This window comes from Aedes albopictus, chromosome 1 (assembly GCF_035046485.1).
Source record: "Aedes albopictus strain Foshan chromosome 1, AalbF5, whole genome shotgun sequence".
NCBI classification, from domain to species: Eukaryota; Metazoa; Arthropoda; class Insecta; order Diptera; family Culicidae; genus Aedes; species Aedes albopictus.
Window position 1 is genome coordinate 134646132 of NC_085136.1, and position 22892 is coordinate 134669023.

A 22892-nucleotide genomic window follows, 5' to 3' on the forward strand; every position below is an offset into this window, starting at 1 on the left:
AGCCATGATTAGAAAGAATTGAAAAAGTGGCGTAGCCTTTTGTTTTTATAGGAAATTTATGTCTTCGTATATCAATGAATGATATTATTTTTGAGGCGCTTTGTTATTTTCGTATGTTTTGGGTGGCATATCAACGACAAAGTGGGTATGGCACGGAAAATTTTGATTCCCTGTCATCAATGATCTGTCAGGCAATTTTGATGCATTAGCCATTTCAATTTGATGAAAATTAATTCGCAGTTAAATTAACATTTCATTCATGAAACAAAACTAGTTCGCATCTTTATAATGCTGAGGTAAAAGATTTCATTTATCATGCACTATTAGCATTTTTGAGAAAGACAGCTAAAAGATCAACGTGCTTCAAGCTATTCTTGTTAAAGTTTTATGAAGTTCTTATAACCAATCATCAGTGTTAGTACATAAGTACAACTAGTTTCAAAGCAGTCTTCAAAACCAGTCTTGAAAATCTCCTGGAGAGTGGGCCAGATTAGTCTTATGGATAGTTTATACCTATTTTATCTCGGATTTGCAGAACAAAGAGCTTTATTGCTAAGTTTTATTATTCAATCTTAGAAATTACTTCAAGATTGCCACAAAAGTATAATTGTTACTTGGGGAATTAGCACAACATTATGGTTAACGACTGAACAACAGATTAATTCAACTGTTGTTCAGTGAAAAGCACGTTTTTTTTTCAGCATGTACTCTGAGTCGAAGTATGATGACACGAAAGCGCTTATTTGACTTATGAAAAACACATTATACAGATACATGTCCTAATTTTTATATGAACTTAACAAGAAGCAGAAAAAGTCTTGTTAAACTATGTTGTAAAGGAATTACTGCGAGTCGAATAAAAATCTTATCAAACGCTTGAAAAGTGTTTTAAATTATCATTGTTAATACCAATACGAAAAGTTGAACATTGACTACATTTTCAATTGAAATAGCACTTGTACAGTAATGTCGCAACAAACATTTTCGCTGTATAAGGGTGAAACAAACCACTTTTAAGCAAATTTCAGCTTAAGAAACTGTTATCCAACTACTTCTGTTTCTTGGGGTTTGCAGCATTTTTTTAGTTCAGCTATAATTACTATTATAAAGCAACAATTCAGCATGCATGCTTGTTTGCGGTTGGCGATTGTTAGTTGGGTTGGCCACCATACCGATTTCTGATCCTGGTTTGTCTCGTAGACCAGAACTCTGAAATAACTCTTCAAAACATTGCACAGATAGTCGCGAACCCTCATACTGTGGCAATGGCTTCCGATTGGCGGTAAACCAACTACCCTTCTCTTCTGCTTTATCGCTTTTTCCGCTTTCACAATAACCGACTGAGTCGCATCCACTGCAGACTTCCCTTTCCAGATCGGTCGATAAGATGCTGGGACTGCTGGCGGTTTGCCTTGTTTTGATAGGAACACCTTCCAAATGTCTGGAAAGTAGCTATGGTCGAAACATTTCTGCAACACTATCATGAACACGTGGATCGCAGTCTTCAGTACAACATTGACGATACTATCCAGACCGAGGCCTTCCTTACTTTTAGTTCTTTTGCCACTCAAAGGAGCTTATCATTATAAACTTTAATTTCTCCGGTGTCTGATTGCATCCCATCAACGTGTTTGAGCCGTGGAAAGAGAACTTTCTTTGTCGTCCTCCTCTCGGCGTTTCTTGCGTCGCCCTCGTAGAGGAAAAGTACACTCTCTTCAGATTGTACGTGGCAGCGTGGTAGTGTATGAGGGAAACATCATATTTGAACGATTATTTCCCATGCTTGCCAGTTACGGGCTACAGTGCATCACATCAATGATGGGTTCACGGACCTCTTTGCGGAATGTGGTCCCCATGCCTTCATTGCCCACCGTCACATTCAACTTCGCTGGGGCTTTCAGCTAACTGTACCCTCTTTGGTTGGTCCAATGCCTTCCATATCCGAATTTGTACAGGTACAATACATTCAGGTTACACTGCTTGGTCAGTGTAGCCGCAGCTCCACTTCCGTCGTGATCTCATCCTTGCACTTGACCACCGCCTCCTGTAGAAGAGCTCTGGCGTTTGCCTTGTCTTCGTCGTGACGATTTACAGGTCTTCCCTCACCTACATGAGAAGCGCAGTTATTTTGTTGGGCATCACCCCGAACAAGTGCTCCGATGGCTCTTCGGCGTCTGCTGGATTACAACCGTTGCTTGTAATAAGGCTTCTACCAACGCCTCTCTGCAGTTTCCACTCTAGTTCAGGGCGTCTTCTGCCCACGTTCTGCAGCTGAAACGGCCACATCGATACTCATACCTTACGATTTATATGCAACTGCACACTGTGGTTATCCTTCACAAACTCGTACGGCTCGTTTACTTCTCTGTCAAGCGTTACCTCTCAATTTATCGTGTCATCCTGGGGAAAGCTTCTCAAATTCGCCATAAAATCACAAATGCTGAGCCCCATGTCTCATTGGTTTACCTGTGGCTTACTCTGAGCCCAACCGCTGGTATTCGTCGACAGCTGCCGCTGATTCTCCTGTTACTGCTCCTGTTGTGCATCGCGCTTCGCTACAAAACTCCATGTTCATTTTCGTCTGATGCTTGATGTTGTTGTGGTTGTTGTTGTTGGGTCTCTGTGGGTTGGGTTATTGTGTTCTGGCCGTCATACATTCGTCGTATGTGGTCGTCCTTGTAGTCGTCTATGTAATCTTCTGATTATATTTGCTAGCAGGGAGGCCATAAATAGTAGTCAGGAATCTTCTACTGAAACTGGTGCTCTTCTTTGGCATGTGTGCTGCTTGAGCGTGAGATTAATTGTAATGTAATGGAATGATACTTGGTTGAGTGCTTGGGCTCTCAGAGTTTTCACACCATGTCACACCATGAAAGAAACAGTCTCAGTAGATCAGTACAGGTTAAAATACTTCACTAAGACTGATACTCGTTGGTACTCCTCCTGGGAGCCACCAATTATGATTTCATGATGAGCTCGTTCACCTGCTTCGTAAACTCTCCCAAGCTCAACTTCTCAATTAGCTAGTCATCCCGGGGAATGCTCCTCAAGTTCGGCGTAAAACCACGATTGCTGAGCCCCATCTCTCTTTGGTCTCCCTGCAGCAGATTATCCTGGCTCTCATGGTGCTGCTTTCGGTGTGCACTTTCAAAATTCTCGTGCATCTCACAGCGCTACAGCACTTCTTGTTCATTTTAATCTGTTGCTTGATATTGCTAAGGGGGACACCTCATCACACCAAACGGCAAATAGATTCGTGACCTTTCCACTGTGATTGTGGTTGCTTTCTCCTTCCATGTGGTTGGAACACTCCTCTTTGCAATTTCCGATCATCGAACGTAGACGTCTATGTAAAGTAGATGTCATAGAATGGCTGAATACAGTCCCTCATGGTGTACCGCGTCAGGATTTTTCTGCCAAAGCTGTCGCTGTTTCTCTTTTGTGACATATGTGCTGGATATGGCGATAATTGTAAACAAACCTTATTTGTCAGTGCTTGTCACATTTGTTTTGTATTTGCCTTGTTGTCTAGAAATCCTTACGATACACTCAGATATCACTATTTAAATTTCTACCAGCAATCATGCACTTCCTTCTGGTATAGTTGTTGAATGAAGGTAGATCCATCGCTGTTTTATCCCTCTGGAACGAAATTGATCAGAGAAGCAAACTAAGCAGGATGTCGCTATGTCAACACTTTCATTCTACGATTTCATTATTTTAAAAAGTTCTACCGGAAATTCATATTCTAGCACTCTTCTGTTTATTCCGTCTACTGACTCGCAAACCAGCCTTAACCCATGTGGGAATGGATAGATGATTAGGGATGATACTTGGTTGGTTTGCTCATGAAATGATACTTGGTTGAGTTCACAGATTCTCAGAGCTGTTACACCATGGAACTGAAAGATACAGTATCAGTCGATCAGTATGGGTTTCAAACCTTCACTTAGGCTGATACTTGTTGGCACTCCTCCTGGGAGCCACCAATGGTTTAATGATAAGTTCGTTCACCTGCTTCGTGATCCCTAATAAGTTCAACTTCTCAATTTACGTGTCATCTGTGGGAATGCTGCTCAAGTTCTTGGTCTCCCTGTGGCTCACTCTAAACCCAACTGCTGCTATTCGTCTGCGGCTACTGCTGATTCTTCGCACCGTGAAACTGAAAGAGACGGTCTCAGTCTATCAGTATAGGTTGAAAATCTATCACTAAGGCTGAGCCTTTTATCACTCCTCCTTGAAGCCACCAATGAAGAACAAAACTTTCTTTCGACTGTTTCATATTCTGAGCAAGAGCTAAAAATAGACACCATCGACATATTTAGATCATTCCTTTCGACGTGGATCACTCACGGGAAAATCTCATATTCTTAAAACTCTTGCTTGAGATTGTAAGGGAACGAGATTTCTCGCACCAAACTCAGTAGTCACATAATCGTGCATGAGTTGTATCGGTCGTTTAACTCAGTATCTCTTATTCTAAAATGATTGGCTAAAACTATGCCTGATAATATATATAATAAATATGAGCATTTGATTTAATCTGCCAACTGTTTAACCTCAACATTCTCATAAATGAATGATTTTTGATGTAAAAATCAAGCGTGAGACTTGTTTTCCAATTCCCATACGAGTAATCTCTTGCATGAGAACACAAAAATTGAGACGGCTACGGCGCAGTTTTTTGGCACGCATGCCCAGTTACCATATGAATTCTTCACATAGCGTTCCGTTTCATGCCTCCGTTATGTACGCTCGAGTTCTTCTAACTGCTGAGGATTCGTTTCCCTACTATTGTTGCAACATCTGCTACTATTTATTGTTTATATCTCTTGAGTATCACCGGACTGTTAAGCTGTATCATTCAGAAATAATGGCTTGGATTAGTCATTTGTGGGGCAAGCCCCACGAAAGTAACTGCCTTAAAGATCATTCATTCTAGCAGCACAGCGTTATAAATTGATTAAACAAGTTTCGACTTCCCAAGTGGCATGTAATGATCCGTTAAAATGGTGTTCAATCCATCCAGATAAAACACACCACCACCATCCAAAACAACCGAACAAACCGAACTAAACCACACGACGACACCACAACCGAGTCCCAATTCGCTCAAATCTCAATGTCACGTTCTTAATCGAAACGAACGAGAAAAAAACAACCTACATATACTCCAGAATCGATTCTCTGACTTTCAGTTCAATCAAGAGAAAATTTTGTATTTTGTTTCCATTTGATTCACATTTTTAACAGTATTTCTTGATGCTTATCACTAGATTCGTTACAATCTTAATTACTTTTTATTACTTTTATCACTCTTTCTTGTCACTACTCTTAACTACCATAGGCTGAGAAAAGAAGACTGTTTCTCCTTCAATTTGATCACTCGTTTAATTGTTCTTTCGTTCGAACTCAGCATTCATCATGTACATTAACCTCTCCGAGTAATAACCGAAAATTCAGGGGAACAATATAGTGCAGGGATGATTTCCTCATTTCGCTTCACTGTTGCTTATTTAACGATAGTATGCCGTTAACGGTGATAAACTGATTCGATTGATTGACTCAAAACATACTTTTGGTAAACTCAGCATTCAACTGTTCATCTGTTGATGTTAAAACACATTCGTCCATGACGATAAAACCTGTTACCAAATGAGCAACTGAAGCGCGAAATGTTCGAAACATCTCTAATCAACTGAATTTGATGAGATGCAAATATTTTTCTCTCTCTATACCCCCTGCCACGTGTCACTTCGCTCTCGTTCTCTCTGTCTTGTCCCTCTCACGATTTGGCAATGTTCTGCCTATGGCTACCGCCCACAATGGCACCACTTTCAATCGGCTCCAAAAATAACTCAATTAAATCCAAGCAAATTACTCTTCCATTAAAATCCTTGCCCACAGTCACATCCCCAATTTTCTAACTGTATCCACAAAATCCTTCACAAATTGCAAGAAAAAAAAAACAACTCAACCCATCTGCATGAGCATTCGATGTCTATGCCCTAACTAAACTATTTTCATGCACCCCCCGAAAATCGAACTCTGTCGCTTTCGATCGGTGTTTTTGTGACGAGAAAACCGTACAGCCAAAGATCAATCAATGATCCCTAGGTGTTTCTTGCCAACACTCAATTGCGCGCTCTAACGCCAACGACGGCTCATTCTCTTCTTCTCAAATCACGCTCTTCTTCACACAGTCGTGGCTTTCGTCTGTGCACATATTTTTTTCGTTGTTTTCCTTTTGTTTCTGTATGTTTGTAACGAAACGTTATGATTTTTTTTAATTCATCGTTTTAAATGAGAAAGTCAAACTCCTTTTCCGTTTCTCGAACTGAACAAAAATCACAAAAAAACGATATATATTTCTCAAATTCTCCATACTTATATACATTATAAATACATTTATTATACCATTTTCTGTTTTAATTGCTGTGAGTACTTTTGTGAACTAAACTACTTTCTACTGTCGTATCCTTAGGTACATGTTTAAGAAAAAATGAACAAATACTTCTAAACTAAAACCCACTGTAAATATGTAACGAAAAGGACTCAATCTTATCCAGTATTTTCCAGACTTTACAAAACTACTTTATTGCTAGTGTTGGAAAAACGCTTTCCTTACTTGCTTTAATCTCTCTATATTTTACTCTCTCTTTCTCAGTTCTATGTCTTGCTGAGTTTACTTTCTTTCTCTCCCTTTTTTTTCTGTTTCGTAATGCGAATTGCGTTTTCTGACTGATTCCGTTTCTTAGCGATTGTTGTGCATGGATTTGCTTACTGCTAGTGTTCTCTTCGATTTTTCTTCCGTTTACATAAACAGTGCTCTAGTGCTTGCGCTACTGAGGCGATTGCAATTTTGCTCATGCTCCCAAATAGAAGTAGACTAACCAACAAAAAAAATACAAACTTGAATTGTCTGAATGTCACTAAAGAACGCAAACAAGAAGAAAAAGGAGAAAACAAAGCCGCCTGATGTCGTCTGAAGGCTAGAGCAAACAAAACAACTACTACTACAATAGCAAAATTGGTTCCGACGTTTCGTTTTGACTGTCACACGAAAAAAATCTTCACTGATAGGGGCTGACATTCTAAATAGGCAAAAATGGATAATCTAACTACTTATTTGCTATTCACCAATATGTCTTTTTTGGTTTTATTAACAATAATATGTATCTTATTAACTAAAAACTTTAGCAATATCAACTAACGTATCTGATTAGTTTTGTGATCTTTAATATTGGCGAGCAGTACTAGCTCGTGCTTTTTAAAACCAAAAAAATGTTACTTTACCAAGAAAGTCTCTTTCTCTCCATCGAAATTGATCGAATGTTTGTGTGTTTTCCATCCTCCGCCCGGCATCTGGACCTGGTCCACTCCACTGTGGGTGTTGCCAATATTCAAACTATACTCAAAAAAACCCAAAATCAAACCATTTCTAAAATTGAAAACCGTGGCGCGAGAGCAGAAAGAAAACCACTCGCCTTAAGTACGACCCGCCGTACGTGAAGAAACCGATGGCCAAGTACGTCACCAACAACGCTAACCACCACTCCCAGGAAGATATTTCGCCGGACGATCCCAACAAACTGATGTACGGCAACCAGATGCACCATAGGTAAGTTGGCTCGATGATGGACGCGGGGAGTGGGTCTCTCGATCGGTCGGTCGATTGCTAACGGCGGATTGGGACTAGATAAGTACTACTTAAGTGGCCTTTGGCGAACGATGAAAGGTTGAAGTCTTTTGGAAACGTGTTTCTCCGCATATAAAGTTTATATGAGCTGCTGTGAACGATGTTAAGTCACGCGGTATTTAGAAACTTTTTCGAATTAATTCTGTCGATTACGCTTTGCTTAATCAATTGAACTGTAGGAGTATGTTGAGACACAAAAACTTACTTTTTGCAAATGTAACAATAAATCTGGCAACTCTGCACTTATCCGTTCCCTCTCAACACCGAATCAAATGATCACATCGATTTCGAAACGATAACACATCCAATCAGGGCCGCCGTCCCCAGAGGGAAAAACAAACGAACTACTGATTTGCTGCTGCAATCTCCACCAAACGATAAAAATCAAACGCTTTACACAGCAGCTGAAATGGTCGTCCCATCAGCGATTGTAACAGGAAGAGACATCAAACCAGAACCAGATTGACAACCGCTGCCTAGTTACGTACCGCATTGGACCTACCATGAGGGACATTGTAACAGGAAAAAAAAACTCCGCGTGCTCAACCCTTTGATGTCACTGCTTCAGGGAAAACTGCCATCGATTGCCATTGAATATATCAGCCATTGCATGCAAACGCACACATACGACGAATGAGAAAAAAAACACGCGATGATTTCCCACAATGTTCGATTTTCTCCTTACTCATCAAACAACATTCTGAATCCCAACAGATCAGCGATGTAATTAGTTGCGCTCGAGGTATAAAAAAATATCAGATAAATCACTCAACCCTAAGGAGAGTCTTAAAACATTCAGACATTCAGGCGAATTGTGATGTTTTAACCATTAGCAAACTTTCCAAAAACAATCGAAAAATCAATCAAAACCCCGAAACACTAACAACACCCCCACACACACATGCACACCCACACTACACCACTACAAGTTTCACACACAGATTCTTTGCATGTTTTCGATTCCTTTTTTTACCAACTGCAATTGCTTCCTTTATTCGAAACCGAAAAAAAAAACAATCTAATTTCATCATCATCATCATTCATAAGCACAATCACATAAGCATTTTTCATCGACGAAAAGAAAAATCGAAATGAATGGCCAAATGGGGAAGAAAATATCGCTAGGGGGGACAAAAAAGCGGCAGCCATAAATGTCACCGCACACCACACAGTAGTAGTGCCGAAGGAAGGTATAAGGCTATCTGTTGCTCGGTTCACCGCACTATCATCAATCATGGGAGTTTATTAGCTGTCCTGAAAACTCCTCCGAAAGCAAAATGAGATTGTCTTGTGGGGCGGTAAATCATCGCCCGGCAGGACTAACTAAGCCACACTGATTAAAGATGTTCTATGCGTGTTGCAATAATGCGGGAAAGCCTAACAGGCACCACTACATACAGAAGATGAGCTTCTCTCCGTGACAAAAGTACACAATATGGCTGTTATGAAATTGATCAAGCTCCACTAACTTAAACTGTTCTAGTTTTTCGCTCACTCTGGACTGGCCTGTATAAGCTTTTATACCGTAGAACTGGAAAAGACGGCCTAAGTCAATCGGAATAGCTCCTCCTGGGAGCCACCAATGGTTTATTGATCAGCAAAATAGCCTATCAGCCTTTTATTATTCCAACCAATGAGACCATCTACATCGTTCCTCTCGATGCTTAGAAGTTTTGAAGAAATCTCGACTACTGCTTCATTTATTTAACACAATCTTTACGAAACCTTGATTTATTCAGCGCTTTGTACCCAAACCAGTACTGAATAGTTCACTTAAGCTCAAATCATCAAATAAAAACAATAAGCTCATGAATTATTTTGGCTGTTAGGGAAAATTAAGTCACAACAACCGATATGCTGGACTTTTAAATGTGAGACACATTCAGATATTTTTCTTACTGTCTCTGTCAATTCAGTCCAGTCTTCGAATGAAAGATAATTTGAAAAAAAAAAAAAAACAAAAGAATTGACGACAACCAGCGTGCGTGAAGCCCGCAAAATTTGCTTCTCCCACCGTACACACACACTCGAAACGACGACGTATGGCCCAGGGCTAATGCAAACTTGCGCAAAATAAAGAATTTCCGGCAGAAGCGAGCTTCTGAATCTTCCGCGCATACTGTTTACTTTTTAGCCGACTAGCCGACTCCCGACTTCCGAATCTTCTGTTTATTTTTTAGCCAACTAATTCCCGGCAAGCAAACTTCCGCATCTCTGAACACTCTGTTTACTTTTTCGCCGACTCACAAACTCCCAGTTAGCGAACTTCTGAATCTTCTGTGCACACTGTTTACTTTTTCGCTGACTAAAGTGCTTCACACAATGCATACGTTTGCGTGTGCGTGACAGTAGTTTGACACATTTCCCTTGGGAAAACTGTCAAAAGAACGCAAACCTCGACGGAACGGACGCTATGTGTTCCAGGCTTAACCATCCCCTGTTTACTTTTTCGCCGACTAACCAACTCCCGGCAAGCAAACTTCCGTATCCCACTCCTGAAAAACTCACAAAATGTGAGTTTTTCCTTCGTAAAGGAAGTAAAGCCGTGGGTAGCAAGATGCACAAACCCCGGAGTAAAAAACTCGTTAACAAAAAAAAAACTAGTAAACTCTGGAGAAAACCCATGATCACTCTTTCAGGGATTACGAATTCCTTTAGAAATTCTCTTGGGAATTTACTTGGATATCTATTCAAAGTTCCCCGTATTCCTTGTATTCCTTTCGGGGTTCTCACCACAATACCTTCTTAAAATTCTTTCGCAGATGTTCGCATTTTTTTCCCACGAATTCTTTCTTTCTTAAATTCTTGTAAGGTTCATTACCCGGAAGTTTGCCGGGGTTTTCTTCTGCATTTTAGGCTTTGCTCCCAGAATTCCCTCTAAGATTTTTTCCGGTGTGCTTTTTGGGAGTTCTTCCAGAGATTTTTCCAATATGCTTCCTGCTGGAAATTTCTTGAATGAATTACATAAGGTATTTTGGAAGAAGTCTTGCATAGGACTTTGGGAGCAAGGGAAAACCTGTGCAAGAAATCCCGGGAGGAATCCTCGGAGGAGCTCTAATAGAAATCCAAGGAATAAGTCCTGTATAAACTCTTCGAGAAATGACGAAAATAACTCCTGGAGAAATCCCAAGAACACCGGAAGGAGTAGCGGAACTTCATTCAAGACAAATCCTGGAAGGAACCCTATGAAATGTCATTGGAGAAAATACAGGAGGTGCTCCAAGAAAATCTCGCATTACAGACTCTGGGAAGACTTCTGCGCTGGAAGAAATTCTGGAAAACAGGATATCCGAGAAAACTCCAGGAAAAATTGGTAGGAATTCTGAGAGATTTCAAGGAGGAATCCTGGAAAGAATTTCCGCTAGGAATCCGAGAGGATTTCAAGAAAAAATGCTAAGAAAAATGCCGTGAAAACATGAAAGCAATATTGTGGTGAATCCTGGAAGTCATATCGAGAGGTATATAAGAACCCCAGAAAAGAACCCTAAAGGCATACATGGAGAAACCCTTATGGAGGAATTTCTGAATAATTTAAGCTTCCTGATTCATCCACGCCCACATGAAATTTGCTTGACCTGGGAGCCCTCCCAAGTAACACACTTGGCACAGAAGAGTCACGACAGCACAGGTTTTTGTTGCGCTGAAGCAGGGATGGCATTCCGCACTGAAAATGTGCACAGTGCAGCTCATTTTCATATTAAAACCGTGCACACTTGCATTCACACTGAGGCGCATGCCATCCCTGCACTGAAGTCACTATGACTTACTTCTAGCTAGTAAGTATTTATTTGTTAGAAGTAAATCACGTTGCACAACAAAAACCTGCGCCGCGGTGACTCTTCTGTGACAAATATGTTATTTGGGCTCCTCCCGGCATGTGGTTCCACATGCCGGGAGCTCGTCGGTACTGTTCCTTTGCTTTCGCTGCTTATCTGCTTCATCGATGAGCTTCACTTTTACCAAATCGAGAGTCAACTCTTCCTCGTCCTGGGCCTCCAGAGCCATGTTTAGCGGAATGAACGAATCCGCCATCTCGAGGGACTCCCTCACTTCGAATCCTGAATTCTCAAGTCGGACGTACAATTTCTCGATGCCCGCCAGTACACTGGTAATTTTGGTTCGTAATCTGCTTCAACAACGTTACCTTCTGTCCCAGTGATACCTTCTGGTGATGGTCTTTAAATGCCTCATGCTACCCAAGTATCCCTTGCCGTGGTTTGCCTCGTATTAGACAGAACTGATTCTCATCCACCGTAGATTGCACCGTGGCCAACGCTCTTTCGTCTTCTTTAATCCACGCGTCCGTCACAGGAATCGGTAGTGTTCCAGTGTCGACGTACGTCCACATTTGCTAGCGTCATGCCCTTCCACGCTTCGTAGTTCGTGTTCATCAGCTTCACGATGCGTGCCTACTCCATCTTCAGACAGCTTCCGGAAAACAGAGAACTTCTAATCTGAGCTGTATTTTCAAGAACGGCATCTGCTTTTCAATTCGGTGGGTAAAACTTGCTGGACCCATTCATAACCTGTTCGAGGACTAGGAGATTCTGAACCAGGTTCGGCAACAAATCATAAACACGCCTTTACTGCTACAAGAATGAACGCATGGAGTAAGATTATTATTCAATTTGCAAACACAAAAGTTACATGGAAGCAACCAGGTTGCTTCGATTGATTGTTACATTAATGACTAAAATTCAAACGTTTGCCCTTACCCGACGTCTCCACTAGACAGAAATGTCTTGCCATTTTGCTGGACAGATGTGTCATGACAGAAATGTTCTCTCGCTGTTTGCATGGAAAACAGCGGTGTTGATCATTTCTGTTACGTTTTCTCTTTCTGGCAGCAAAATGGCAAGACATTTCTGTCTAGTGGAGACGTAGGGTTAGCAACCATATCGTCACGACCGCTGCTGTCATCGCGTTGATGATGCAATAAAATATACCGCTTTCATCAGCACTGCTATCCAAACCATTTTCCATTTTTCCATTTAACTTTCTTTTAAAATTATCATTCGGAGAATCTTCATTCTTTTCACGGAACCACAAGCTTCCAGTAAGAACCTTCAGCATTGCGCGAAAAACACATTTGAAAACTTTTTTATTTCAGTCTCAACCAGAATATGTGGAATAATATTGTACGCCAAATACCGTCAAGGCACCATTCACCGTGGATTTAAGAGGATTCGGGGCAAATAAGGGCTGTCATTTGACACCAGTATTATAAACATTGTTGGTGCCGCTTTTAATTGCCTTCATTATAGGTTAAAATTAAAGCAATATCCACAGAAGTAGAAAAAAATTCACAAAATTTGGTGATATAGTACAATTAGTAAAGGGTAGTAGGGTCGCCTAATTCCGTGGTAGGTCACCATTCACCGTGGTAGTAGGGACCCATTCACCGTGTATGAGAAATTTTATTCTACTTTGTTTAAAAATGATCAAACAACCCAGCCAAGGGAATTTTCTTCGTTTAAATTCATTTCAAGTAATAACTTGCAAGATTTTATTAGAAAAACGAATGTTCAAATTTTCGTTTTTTTTTCTAGATATATGGGACAATATGGGGCACGGTGAATGGAGACCATTGATTTTTAGGGTACCCATTTACCGTGCCTTTTTGTTTCAATTAAAAAGTACGAGTAATCGTACTTTCTTGTTAAAGTTACTTTGGAAATGCAAAATACATACCTAATATGTGAGTTTAATTGCAGCTTGGTGGAATAAAAACGTTACTACATTTAGTTTATCGCTTAAATCACCTTAGCGCAGTTTTCGTTTTTTTCACTATGAATGCAGTGAACGAGCAGAAACCCGCTTCATGTAAACACTAGCGTGGGACACAATAAGACTTTTTACTCCTGTACACTTTTTGAGTTCCATTTTGGTCCCATATCAACTGTGCAAAATTTCAGATCGATCGGAGAAACTATATTTTAGCGCCAGCCATTTTAAGTTTTCATACGATTTAGTATGGGGAAAATCACTTTTTCAAAGAAAAAATCGCCACAGGTTGCCCCTTAGCTTGTAAAAATAAATCGATGAATGATTTATGTTGAAAATTTTACGAGGAACCAATCCTCCGAAGACCGCAAAGCGATCTGAGGCGTGTGGGAAAAGTTATTGACTGAAAACCGAATGGCATGCAAACGCTGTTTAACATGTAAGGAATAACAATAAATAATAAAATCTAGTTATTTTATCGATCGGGTGAGGCCTAATAACTTTTTCCACGAACGTCGCATCGATTTGCTGTCTTCGGAGGTCTGATTCCTAGTAAAATAATCTACAGAAATCATTCGTCGACTTATTTTTAGGGATCTAGGGGTGACTCCTAGTGATTTTTCTTTGTAGGAGTAAAATTTCCCCATAGTAAATCGTATGAAAAACTAAGAATGGCGGGCGCTAAAATATAGTTTTTCCGATCGATCTGAAATTTTGCACAGTTGATATGGGAACAAAGTGGAACTCAAAAAGTATACAGGAACTTGAGTTTTTCCTTTTTTTGTATTTTCCCATATAAACCGTGTACCAGGCTAGTAAACACACATTAGTGTCAAAATGATATTTTTAAATGTTTCTAATGAGCGTTTTGACATGGTAGCAATACATTAGTGTTGTATTGGTGAAATGGAAGGGAAATTGTCATATCATTCAATCATAATATGGAAATAATGAAAAAATATTCGAAGGCACACGGTGAATGGAGCCCCCACGGTGAATGGCGCCTTGACGGTAGATGAGTTTTATTCCCTGGCAATTGGCGCTTCCACTGAGTCTTTGGTATGCCATATAGAACGCTGCAGGAGTTGCTAGACGTTCCACCTATGCTAGAAATATTGCATGTTACTGCTTGATTTTATTCTATCGGGACAAATATTTTTTTTTATTTTTTATAGTCGCGTTCATCTACGGCGATCAGTAGTGGCTGGACGATCAAAGATGGCCAGGAGTCAGGACGTTGTAGTCAATGGGGTCATCAAATAGAGCACACAGCAATCTGGAGTTCAGTGTTGCATCGATTCTTGTCATGACGGTGGTTAGGTCATCTTTTTGAAAGTTAGGAACACTTCAACAAGGACGCGACATAGATTGTGCTTGAACGATCGGACTCCATCCTCCCACAATCGTCCAAATGATGACGCACGTAGAGGGATGTAGATCCTCTGGATAGCCTTCTCTTCGGTAAAGTCTTGGAGATTCTTTAGGAATGGTTAGACACAATTCGTGGAGATCTTTTAGGTCGTTGTTGACTCCGAGGAAGCTTGTGGCATTGTCGGATATAAGCTTGGAACATTGGCATCGTCAAGGCACAAACCGTGTTGCAGAGCTCCAATGAATGCAACTGAAGTCGGGGATCCAACTTATTCCCTATGAATCGCTTTGGTTACTTTGGCACATAAATGTATGACTTCACACGGGTTTTCTGGCTTCAAATACACCGGTCCACAGAAGTCAACCTCTGTATTAGAAGGATGGACGAGTCTCAAACTCGGTCTGTTGGTAACTCGACGGAAGTATCGTTACTAATGGTTTGACGGCTGTTTTGACAGTGATGGCTGGTTTCTGAAATGCATGTTTTCACTCACGGATAATCGTGTACTTTTTTTGCCTGTATTTAAGAGGCTTTCAGCCTGGTCGCTGATTCGCCTCTGCAATCGTGTACTTGTGGTACGGAGGCAGGATGTAATAGTGCTTCATGTCAAAGTTGCAGTTTTGGTTACAAAGTCGCCTTCCTACTCGCAGAACGCCTTGGTCGTTTATGAACCGTTCGTTTATGGAAAGGCTGATGATCTAGTTAAGAGTAGGCCCCACCTTGTAATAACTTCGCTATTTTTTAAATGGCTGATGAAGTAAAGCCGTGGGTCCCGAGATGAACTAGTCTTGGGCTAAAAAGCTCATAATAAAATTAAAATAAAAAAGATGTTTTGGGACTTGCACTTCCTTCTCCAAAATTCTAATGAATCTCTCCACCGTCGTTACTCGAATCATTGGGTGGTAGAAGCTGCGTTATTCACAGATCCGTAAGATTTCCACATCTTATTCTATTCCATACAGTTCTCCGCCTCAGTAATGACATTTTGCTACGTTTTCTTTCTGCGGTAAAATCTTCTCTCGGCTGCTCTATTCTGTCGAATACCAGCTACCAACATCTGGCTCCGGGCAACGTGCTTCTCATTCAAGGTCCTGACATTCCATGTATCGAACTAACAACCCTTCTTTCATTACCGAGTCGGTTGGGGAAGGTATCATTCCTTTTTTTCTTCTATCTTCATTGTCCATTTGCGACTACAAAGTTGAAAGAGATTCCAACTCTTTGTCGCACTAGTGCAAAACCTCGTAAGGAACTGTCAAAATGTACGTGAGAAAAAAAGCAAAAAATATTACTAAAGGGTGTCCACGATGAAATTTGCTCACAGAAACTTTTGATTGCGTTCGCCAAAATAGCTAATTTTTTGACCATGAATAGTATATTATATGTAGCTAATACCATAAAATTTTCATTAAAATCGGTTGGGTATTGGCGGAGATATCGTTGAAACAAGGGAATTGCCACTTGAGAATCTTATGCAAACAAACATTTTGGAAAATATCACTTTTTGCCGTTTCAACTCTGGCGCCAAAAATACTGAACCGATTTCAATGAAAATTTTTATGTACGTAAAGTATGTATGTAGAAGTAATTTGTCAAAATTTCATTCAATTTGATTATACCGTTAAAAAGTTATAGCCATATATGTCGCACTATGTCACAATAAGCAGATGTGGTTTTTGGTATAGTGAAATTCAAACTGCTCTTACTTCGAAAGTACTCAACAAAAATGGCTGAAATTTTCACTGTAAACAGTTTAAACCAACAAAATTAAACACTATCAAAATTTTATAAAAATCGAAATAGTTTTACCAGTTCTACAGTCAAAATAGTGCACGCGGAACTAAAAATGGTCAAAAAGTACCTAAAATTTACCTTGAAGCGATTTGAGCTTTGGATATTTACTAGAAAAAGTACTGAACCGATTTCGATCAAATTTTTACCACTTAATTGATACTAAATTAAGAATATCGAGTGAAATTTTCAAACGTTTTGATGAGATACCAAAAAAGTTATAGCCTAAGCAATTTTTTGAAATGGGTGCCCAAATTTTCTAAAATCTTATTTTATGATATCGACAATATCTGCGCCAATACTCAACCGATTTTAATGAAAATTTTATGGTATTAGCTACACATAATATACTATTCATGGTCAAAAAATTAGCTATTTTGGCGAACGCAATAAAAAGTTATACAATATTTTCTGTGTGCCAATTTCATCATGGAAACCCTTTATCACGTTTTTTTTCACGTAAACCTTCACGCACATTCGACAACTTCGTAGTCGCGATTCATGATTGAAAAGTTCACCATGCTGACCTACCGGGGTTGCGCAGTCTACTTGGAAATGCCACGTTCGAAATAGCTAACGCAATGCAGCATCTCATTCTCAGTTACCGGCTGCCAGAACAGACGGTGATACATCTCCTCAATCTAATATTTACTGTCGTTCTACGCCCAATTATCCCATGTTATATTCGAATCCCATATAACATGGGACAGTTATGCGTAGAACGGCAGTGCAGCTGAAGTCAAAAGAACAACGGTGTCCGGCCATTCGGCTGAATGCCGTTTGGCCGAATTTTTATCAAGAGATTTTTTTGACGTTCTAGCTGTCATTTTTTTGACAACCTAGCTGCAAAAATATTTCTTTCTTTGGAACATTGGCTATTCTTTCTGGTTTTATCATTCAGGAAAAAGTTACGGCGAAAACATGTAAGAAACATGTGAGGATCAGAGATGTATTGGACGTTCCTTCCAGATTGTCAACTCACTATTTTGGGCTCAAATTTACGGCTTCGAATGATGAGAATATTTCGCTACATTGCATTATGATTACTAACAGCCGCAAAAGGCCCATCATCCTTTCAGAGAAAAAGAATAAATCTCAAAGCGTTCTCCTTTCATTCTCGACGTTTAGCAAATTTCAATCCACCAGCCAGTGGTTTTTATCCGATTCACCCAGCCTGTTGTCCACTTAATGTTTCTTCCCACGCAAACAAAACATACTCCAAGCCTTTGTAATGCGTAATCAACCAAAGCAATCCACCAGATCATTATTTTTTTCCGTTTTTTTTTTTTTTTTTTTTTGAAAGACCCTTACCCGAAACAAAATTGTACCGCCTTGTCATTAATTTTCGTTTCTTAGCATCGCATCGCAACCACTTCACAAAAGATGCAATACCTTGCCTATCTACAAGTTGTTTGGGATGGGGGGCGGGGAAGAAATTTGTCCGTCTGTTGAAACAACAACAATACCCGCAATTTTCGGTTAATGCGGAATTATCAGGGGCGTAGTCTGCGCAATGACTGTGCGAGGGAAACTAATGAATTCAGCACTGCCCTTCCGTAGAAGGCGGAAGTTCAATTTCAATTTCAATGACATTGTTTTGAGAACCGGTATAAAACCTAAACGATTGTTTTATTATTGGTTTTATGATGGTTCTAAATGCCATTTTAAATCTGCTTGGTCTCAAAATGTTGCTTGGGATGTTTTCAATCTTCCGGAAAAAGTTTATCATTCTACTATTTGATACCGAAGTAACATTTGAGATTTTACAAAAGAAGTTTATTTTTAACACTCTGAAATCAGAAAACAAATTATATGCAGGAAATAGAACTGATAACGTTGAGTTGTTCTAGAACTTATTACATATCTCCCTGGATACGCCACTGTATATATTATAATAAGGCACAAAAGTGTCGAGCTGGTTAGAGCTTAGCCCTGCTCGTTGTGATTAATCATTCGAAAACTAAGTGATGGATGAGACCAGTAATGGTACGCTGAATCCCTAAGTGGCCGCCGTCAACGGGCACATTTTGTGATAACATGACCCTCACCCTCATGAAGCATGAATTGTCTTAGGCTTTGTCAAAAATAAGAGTAAGTAGATACACACTTATTGTGTTCTAATTCAATTACACAATTTCGTTTTTTGTTATCCTTTGATGGTTGCTATGCATATGATGTCTTCCATGTCTAGTCGAAAACAATCGAAACGACAACTTAGAAGACATGGACATGGATGTGGGCTCGGAAACATCCCACTCAAAGGGGACATTTTTAAGTAGACAATCGAATCAACATAAAATGTTTTACTCTAGGCACAGACAAACAGACGTAACACCTTGAACGATTTTCATGAAAATCCATCGCCCAGTTCACACTGCCATCACCTGGTGGAAAAGTTGCACGCATCACTGTGTTGTGCAATATCGTCAACAGAAGGCGCTAGTGTGAAACGTCAAACGCATAGAAAAACGATGCGTGCACCTCTGGTTGTGAAAGCCACAACTAAATTTAAAATGATCGTTAAAAGCGTGGTCGATGGAAATTTCGCAGGTGTTACGTCTGTTTGTCTGTGCTCTAGGTTTTACTCTACAAAATTATTTAAAACATATCTATTAACAGAATAATTGATGAATCATAAGTATGTATAACATATCACAGTGGGAAAAAATATGTATAAAACGCGAATAAATTCAATATCTCAGCTCGGAGTGGATGGATTCTAATAAATTTTTGACACAAATTGTAAAAATTTCTATAGAATCAGATAAGGAGGATGTCATTCGCCGCACGATGCTGGAAATCAGTGTGTTGAGCTCGTTTTACCCCGCTCTCTTTCTAACACATTTTTGAGAAAATCCTCTTCTATTCCCGTCTGGCGTTCAAAATAAATACCTTGTTACCTTGTTTAAATCGTATTTGTGTAAAAACTTCCACAGTATCGGCAATTTGACATAGGGTTGGTTCTGCTCTTATGGTTTGCGTTCCACTTCTGGCAGTGAAGCATGTGCAATTTTAAAGAAAAAGGGGATGTCGGGGTAATTGAAAAAAAAAAAACATTTTTTAGGGCCGTGCGGTAAGCCAAGCCAGCTCCTTTCGATACTACGGAAGTTTTAACACAAACCCAAATTAAATAAATTATTTATTTTACACTTCATGATTTTTCCAAAAAGGTGCAATTGAGAGAGAATGGGGTAAACCGGGCTCGATACACAGATTTCCAGGAACGTGCGGCGAACGACACCCTCCTTATCTGAAGCTATAGAGATTTTTACAGTTTGTGTAAAAAATTCATTCAAATCCATCCACTCCGAGCTGAGATATTGAATTTATTCGCGTTTTATACCTATTTTTTTCCATTGTGCATACATAAGTTTTAGAACAATATGAGCAATTATCTTCTTGTACCGACTTTTCGAACCCTCTAAGCAGAATACCCTCTTTGAATGAGTGTAATCAGTTTCGTACCTTTTAATTTCGCCCTATGTTGCTTATCCTTTGACAGATACGCGTATTTCGACTACCACTTGTAATCTTCCTTAGTGTCAGTTATCCACTGAAACTGATATAATTATCTTCGTTTTGATGTATGAAGAATCACAATCGACAACGAGAGTACAGAAATACCGTTCAATGAATTAAAAAATCGTGGTTTGGAATGTTTCCTATGCTGATTCTAGTAAATGAAGGTCAAATGGGCTAAAGTTTAAAGATAAATACTGCTGACTGTAAGTAGCTATGCTGAAAATAGCAAAAAACCAACAAGATATCATCAACATTTCACAGCCATGATACCACTCAATTTGCATGTTCCCTTAAACCTATCATTTTATTCACATTCAAATTCGAATCTGATCCTTCAATTTTGCTCCACCTCACCGACACACCCGCTGACATCCAGAACCACTCACTCTTTCTCACATACACACGCCCACAACCACCACAATTTGTTTGCTGTGAAAATAATTCAAGCCTGACATCAGTTTTGAAAGTAGTTGAAAATGTTAGCTCTCTAGATTTCATACGCATCTGTCCTCACTCAAAAAAAAAAAAAGACACACACATTACAAAACTATAAATATGGCCATCATCGAATACCTCTACCATTTACTCGCTCTTCGAGCATTATTACTATGTAGCTTTTCTTCCAATTTATGGTACCGTATATATTTATATTATACTTTATGCCAAGCATAGTGCGTTCCACATTTCCGTTGTATTCCGTTTTTGGTTTCGGTGACTGCAAAGAGACAGGAATGAATTTTGTACCCTAGATGAGTTTCGAGAACGAAAACAAACTGAAGTGGTTAAGGAGCAACCAAGTAGCACACAGTAAATCAGGAAAGAGTGCGTGCCTCTCCCCCATTCACCAAGAGTACCCCCTCAAGTCTCATACGAAACTTACATTGCATATCAACCTATCATTCCGTCGAATCTCAATATTAGCGAACAAACTACCGATTGATGCGTTCACTGGCTTGAATCCGTCGTATTTCAACACCACAGGAGTGATTATTAGAGCAGAGCTTTTTCTTTATTTTTACGATAGTGATGTTTGCGCATAAGGAAAATGTCTACCACCTAAGGCCCACTAGTGGCGGCAAGCGCTACGGACAAAACGCTTTCTCGTGGAGACGCATGGTTATTTCTTGTTATATTTGCTGCCAAACAAAGCTAACATTTCCATCCAGAGGCGTTCCGTTTGTCCGAAGCACTTGGCGCCAACCTTCCCCGACGGGCCACATTCGACAACCACTAATGCCATTCCCTTGTCTTTCCAAACCTGGCACGCCTTCACAAGGGATCATAAATCGATACGTAGGCTGACGGGAGCCTCTGGTAGCGAAGAAGATGCGGCCCATTCCGGTAAGTAGTGCGAGAGTTTTGAACACTAGTAGCCTGTAGTTATCATCATGCATTGAAAAACAATAAGTTCACCATCACACCAATTTGTTCATTTCTCTAATAACTGTTCACCTCTGTCTGTGATTCCAAACACAATGAACAAAAAAAAAACGTTATATGCAAGAACTTTTATGGAACTTTTACCGTGTATTGTCCACCCTTTCAGTAGGACTGGAGAACCTTATTTTGTGCCAAATGCCATTTGCTTGACTGATCCTGCATTTTTTTCCGGTTTGCTTCTTCTTGTTCAGAAAAAAAAATCCCATGCTTGCTGAAGTTCCCAAACTCTAGCTCAACACCTATGAAACCAATGTAGGTAGGGATCACTGCTCTAGACCTGGTAATCAAGTAATCAAGTACGGTCGAATAAGTTTGCACTGATTTTGTTTAGGTTGTAACCGTCCGATAATAATGTTCCTAAAAGTACAATATGGAAGTAGTGATTTGAAGTTGAAAGATTTAGATCCAATGTTTTTGAATTATAATCTATTATTTCCGATAAATTCTATCTGGTCAGGTCCCGCTACTCCGGTCATTATTACAATTGTTGTAGTTAGGTTCTATCATTTGATTTGAATAAAACAATTAACTTATGAATTTGAAACGCGTATTACAGATAGCTCGGAATACTCGGATATGTTCGGAGTTAGATATGTTAATGGTAATAAAACAATCTGTATCAAGGTTTTGATCATAAGTATCAACTGGAAGCTCAAAACTCCTTATAGCATTAAGATCCCTTACAACAATATTAGTAATATAACAATACTTCAAGGCCTTCAATTCAACTGTTTATTTAAAATATAACCATTTTCATTTGTTATGTTCAACATCTTTTCTAAGATAAAACTGAGCCAACAAAACCTCAAAACCCGATTCGCATTTGCTTCCTCCCAAAAACTACTGGAAAGTCCTACACTCTCCAGATCAACTTGCCCACTGTCTCTTCCGCACACAATCCGGCAATATGCCCTAGTCCCGTATCCTTCCAGATTTGACTCATTCAAGCAGATGGGTTCGTCTTGGAGTATAACAAGCTCCGTGGCTCATCCGTCGTCATATAAGCTTCCCGAGAAAGCCGTTTCCGTCCATAATTGTCTATAGCTCTTAGCCGTTGAAAGTGTCGAATACCGCCTTGAAGTCGATGAGCAGATTATGAGTTGAGACCATGTAGGGTATTGGTTCCCTTATTAAGCATGTGGCTCCCATTTTCATCCCACGAAAAACAAAGGATTGAAGCGCTGTTTGTTTTGTTTCTTATTTTTGTATTTTTTGTTAGAAGTGAGCACCCATGAAAACAAAAAGAACGGATTAAATCGGTGCCGTAATCGCTTGTTTTCGAATGAGATGAAAATGGGAGCGTGAGATTACTGATGGAACACATACCCTATTTACGACATTTCT

At 39.7% G+C, this 22892-nt stretch overlaps 1 protein-coding gene across 22 annotated transcripts in view; it reads left to right on the forward strand.

The window, feature by feature from the left end:
• The window catches only part of LOC109422898 (disintegrin and metalloproteinase domain-containing protein unc-71), a 1549374-nt gene that overhangs the window by 1493192 nt on the left and 33290 nt on the right, over positions 1-22892 (forward strand). For 14 of the 22 annotated variants that reach the window (XM_062845411.1, XM_062845428.1, XM_062845429.1 and 11 more), the window contains 2 exons: positions 7472-7621; positions 21385-21449. In XM_062845411.1, the coding sequence (XP_062701395.1) occupies positions 7472-7621; positions 21385-21449 (215 nt within the window). The remainder of the gene's footprint in view (positions 1-7471; positions 7622-21384; positions 21450-22892) is intronic. The other 8 variants (XM_062845413.1, XM_062845424.1, XM_062845414.1 and 5 more) reach the window with 3 other exon arrangements.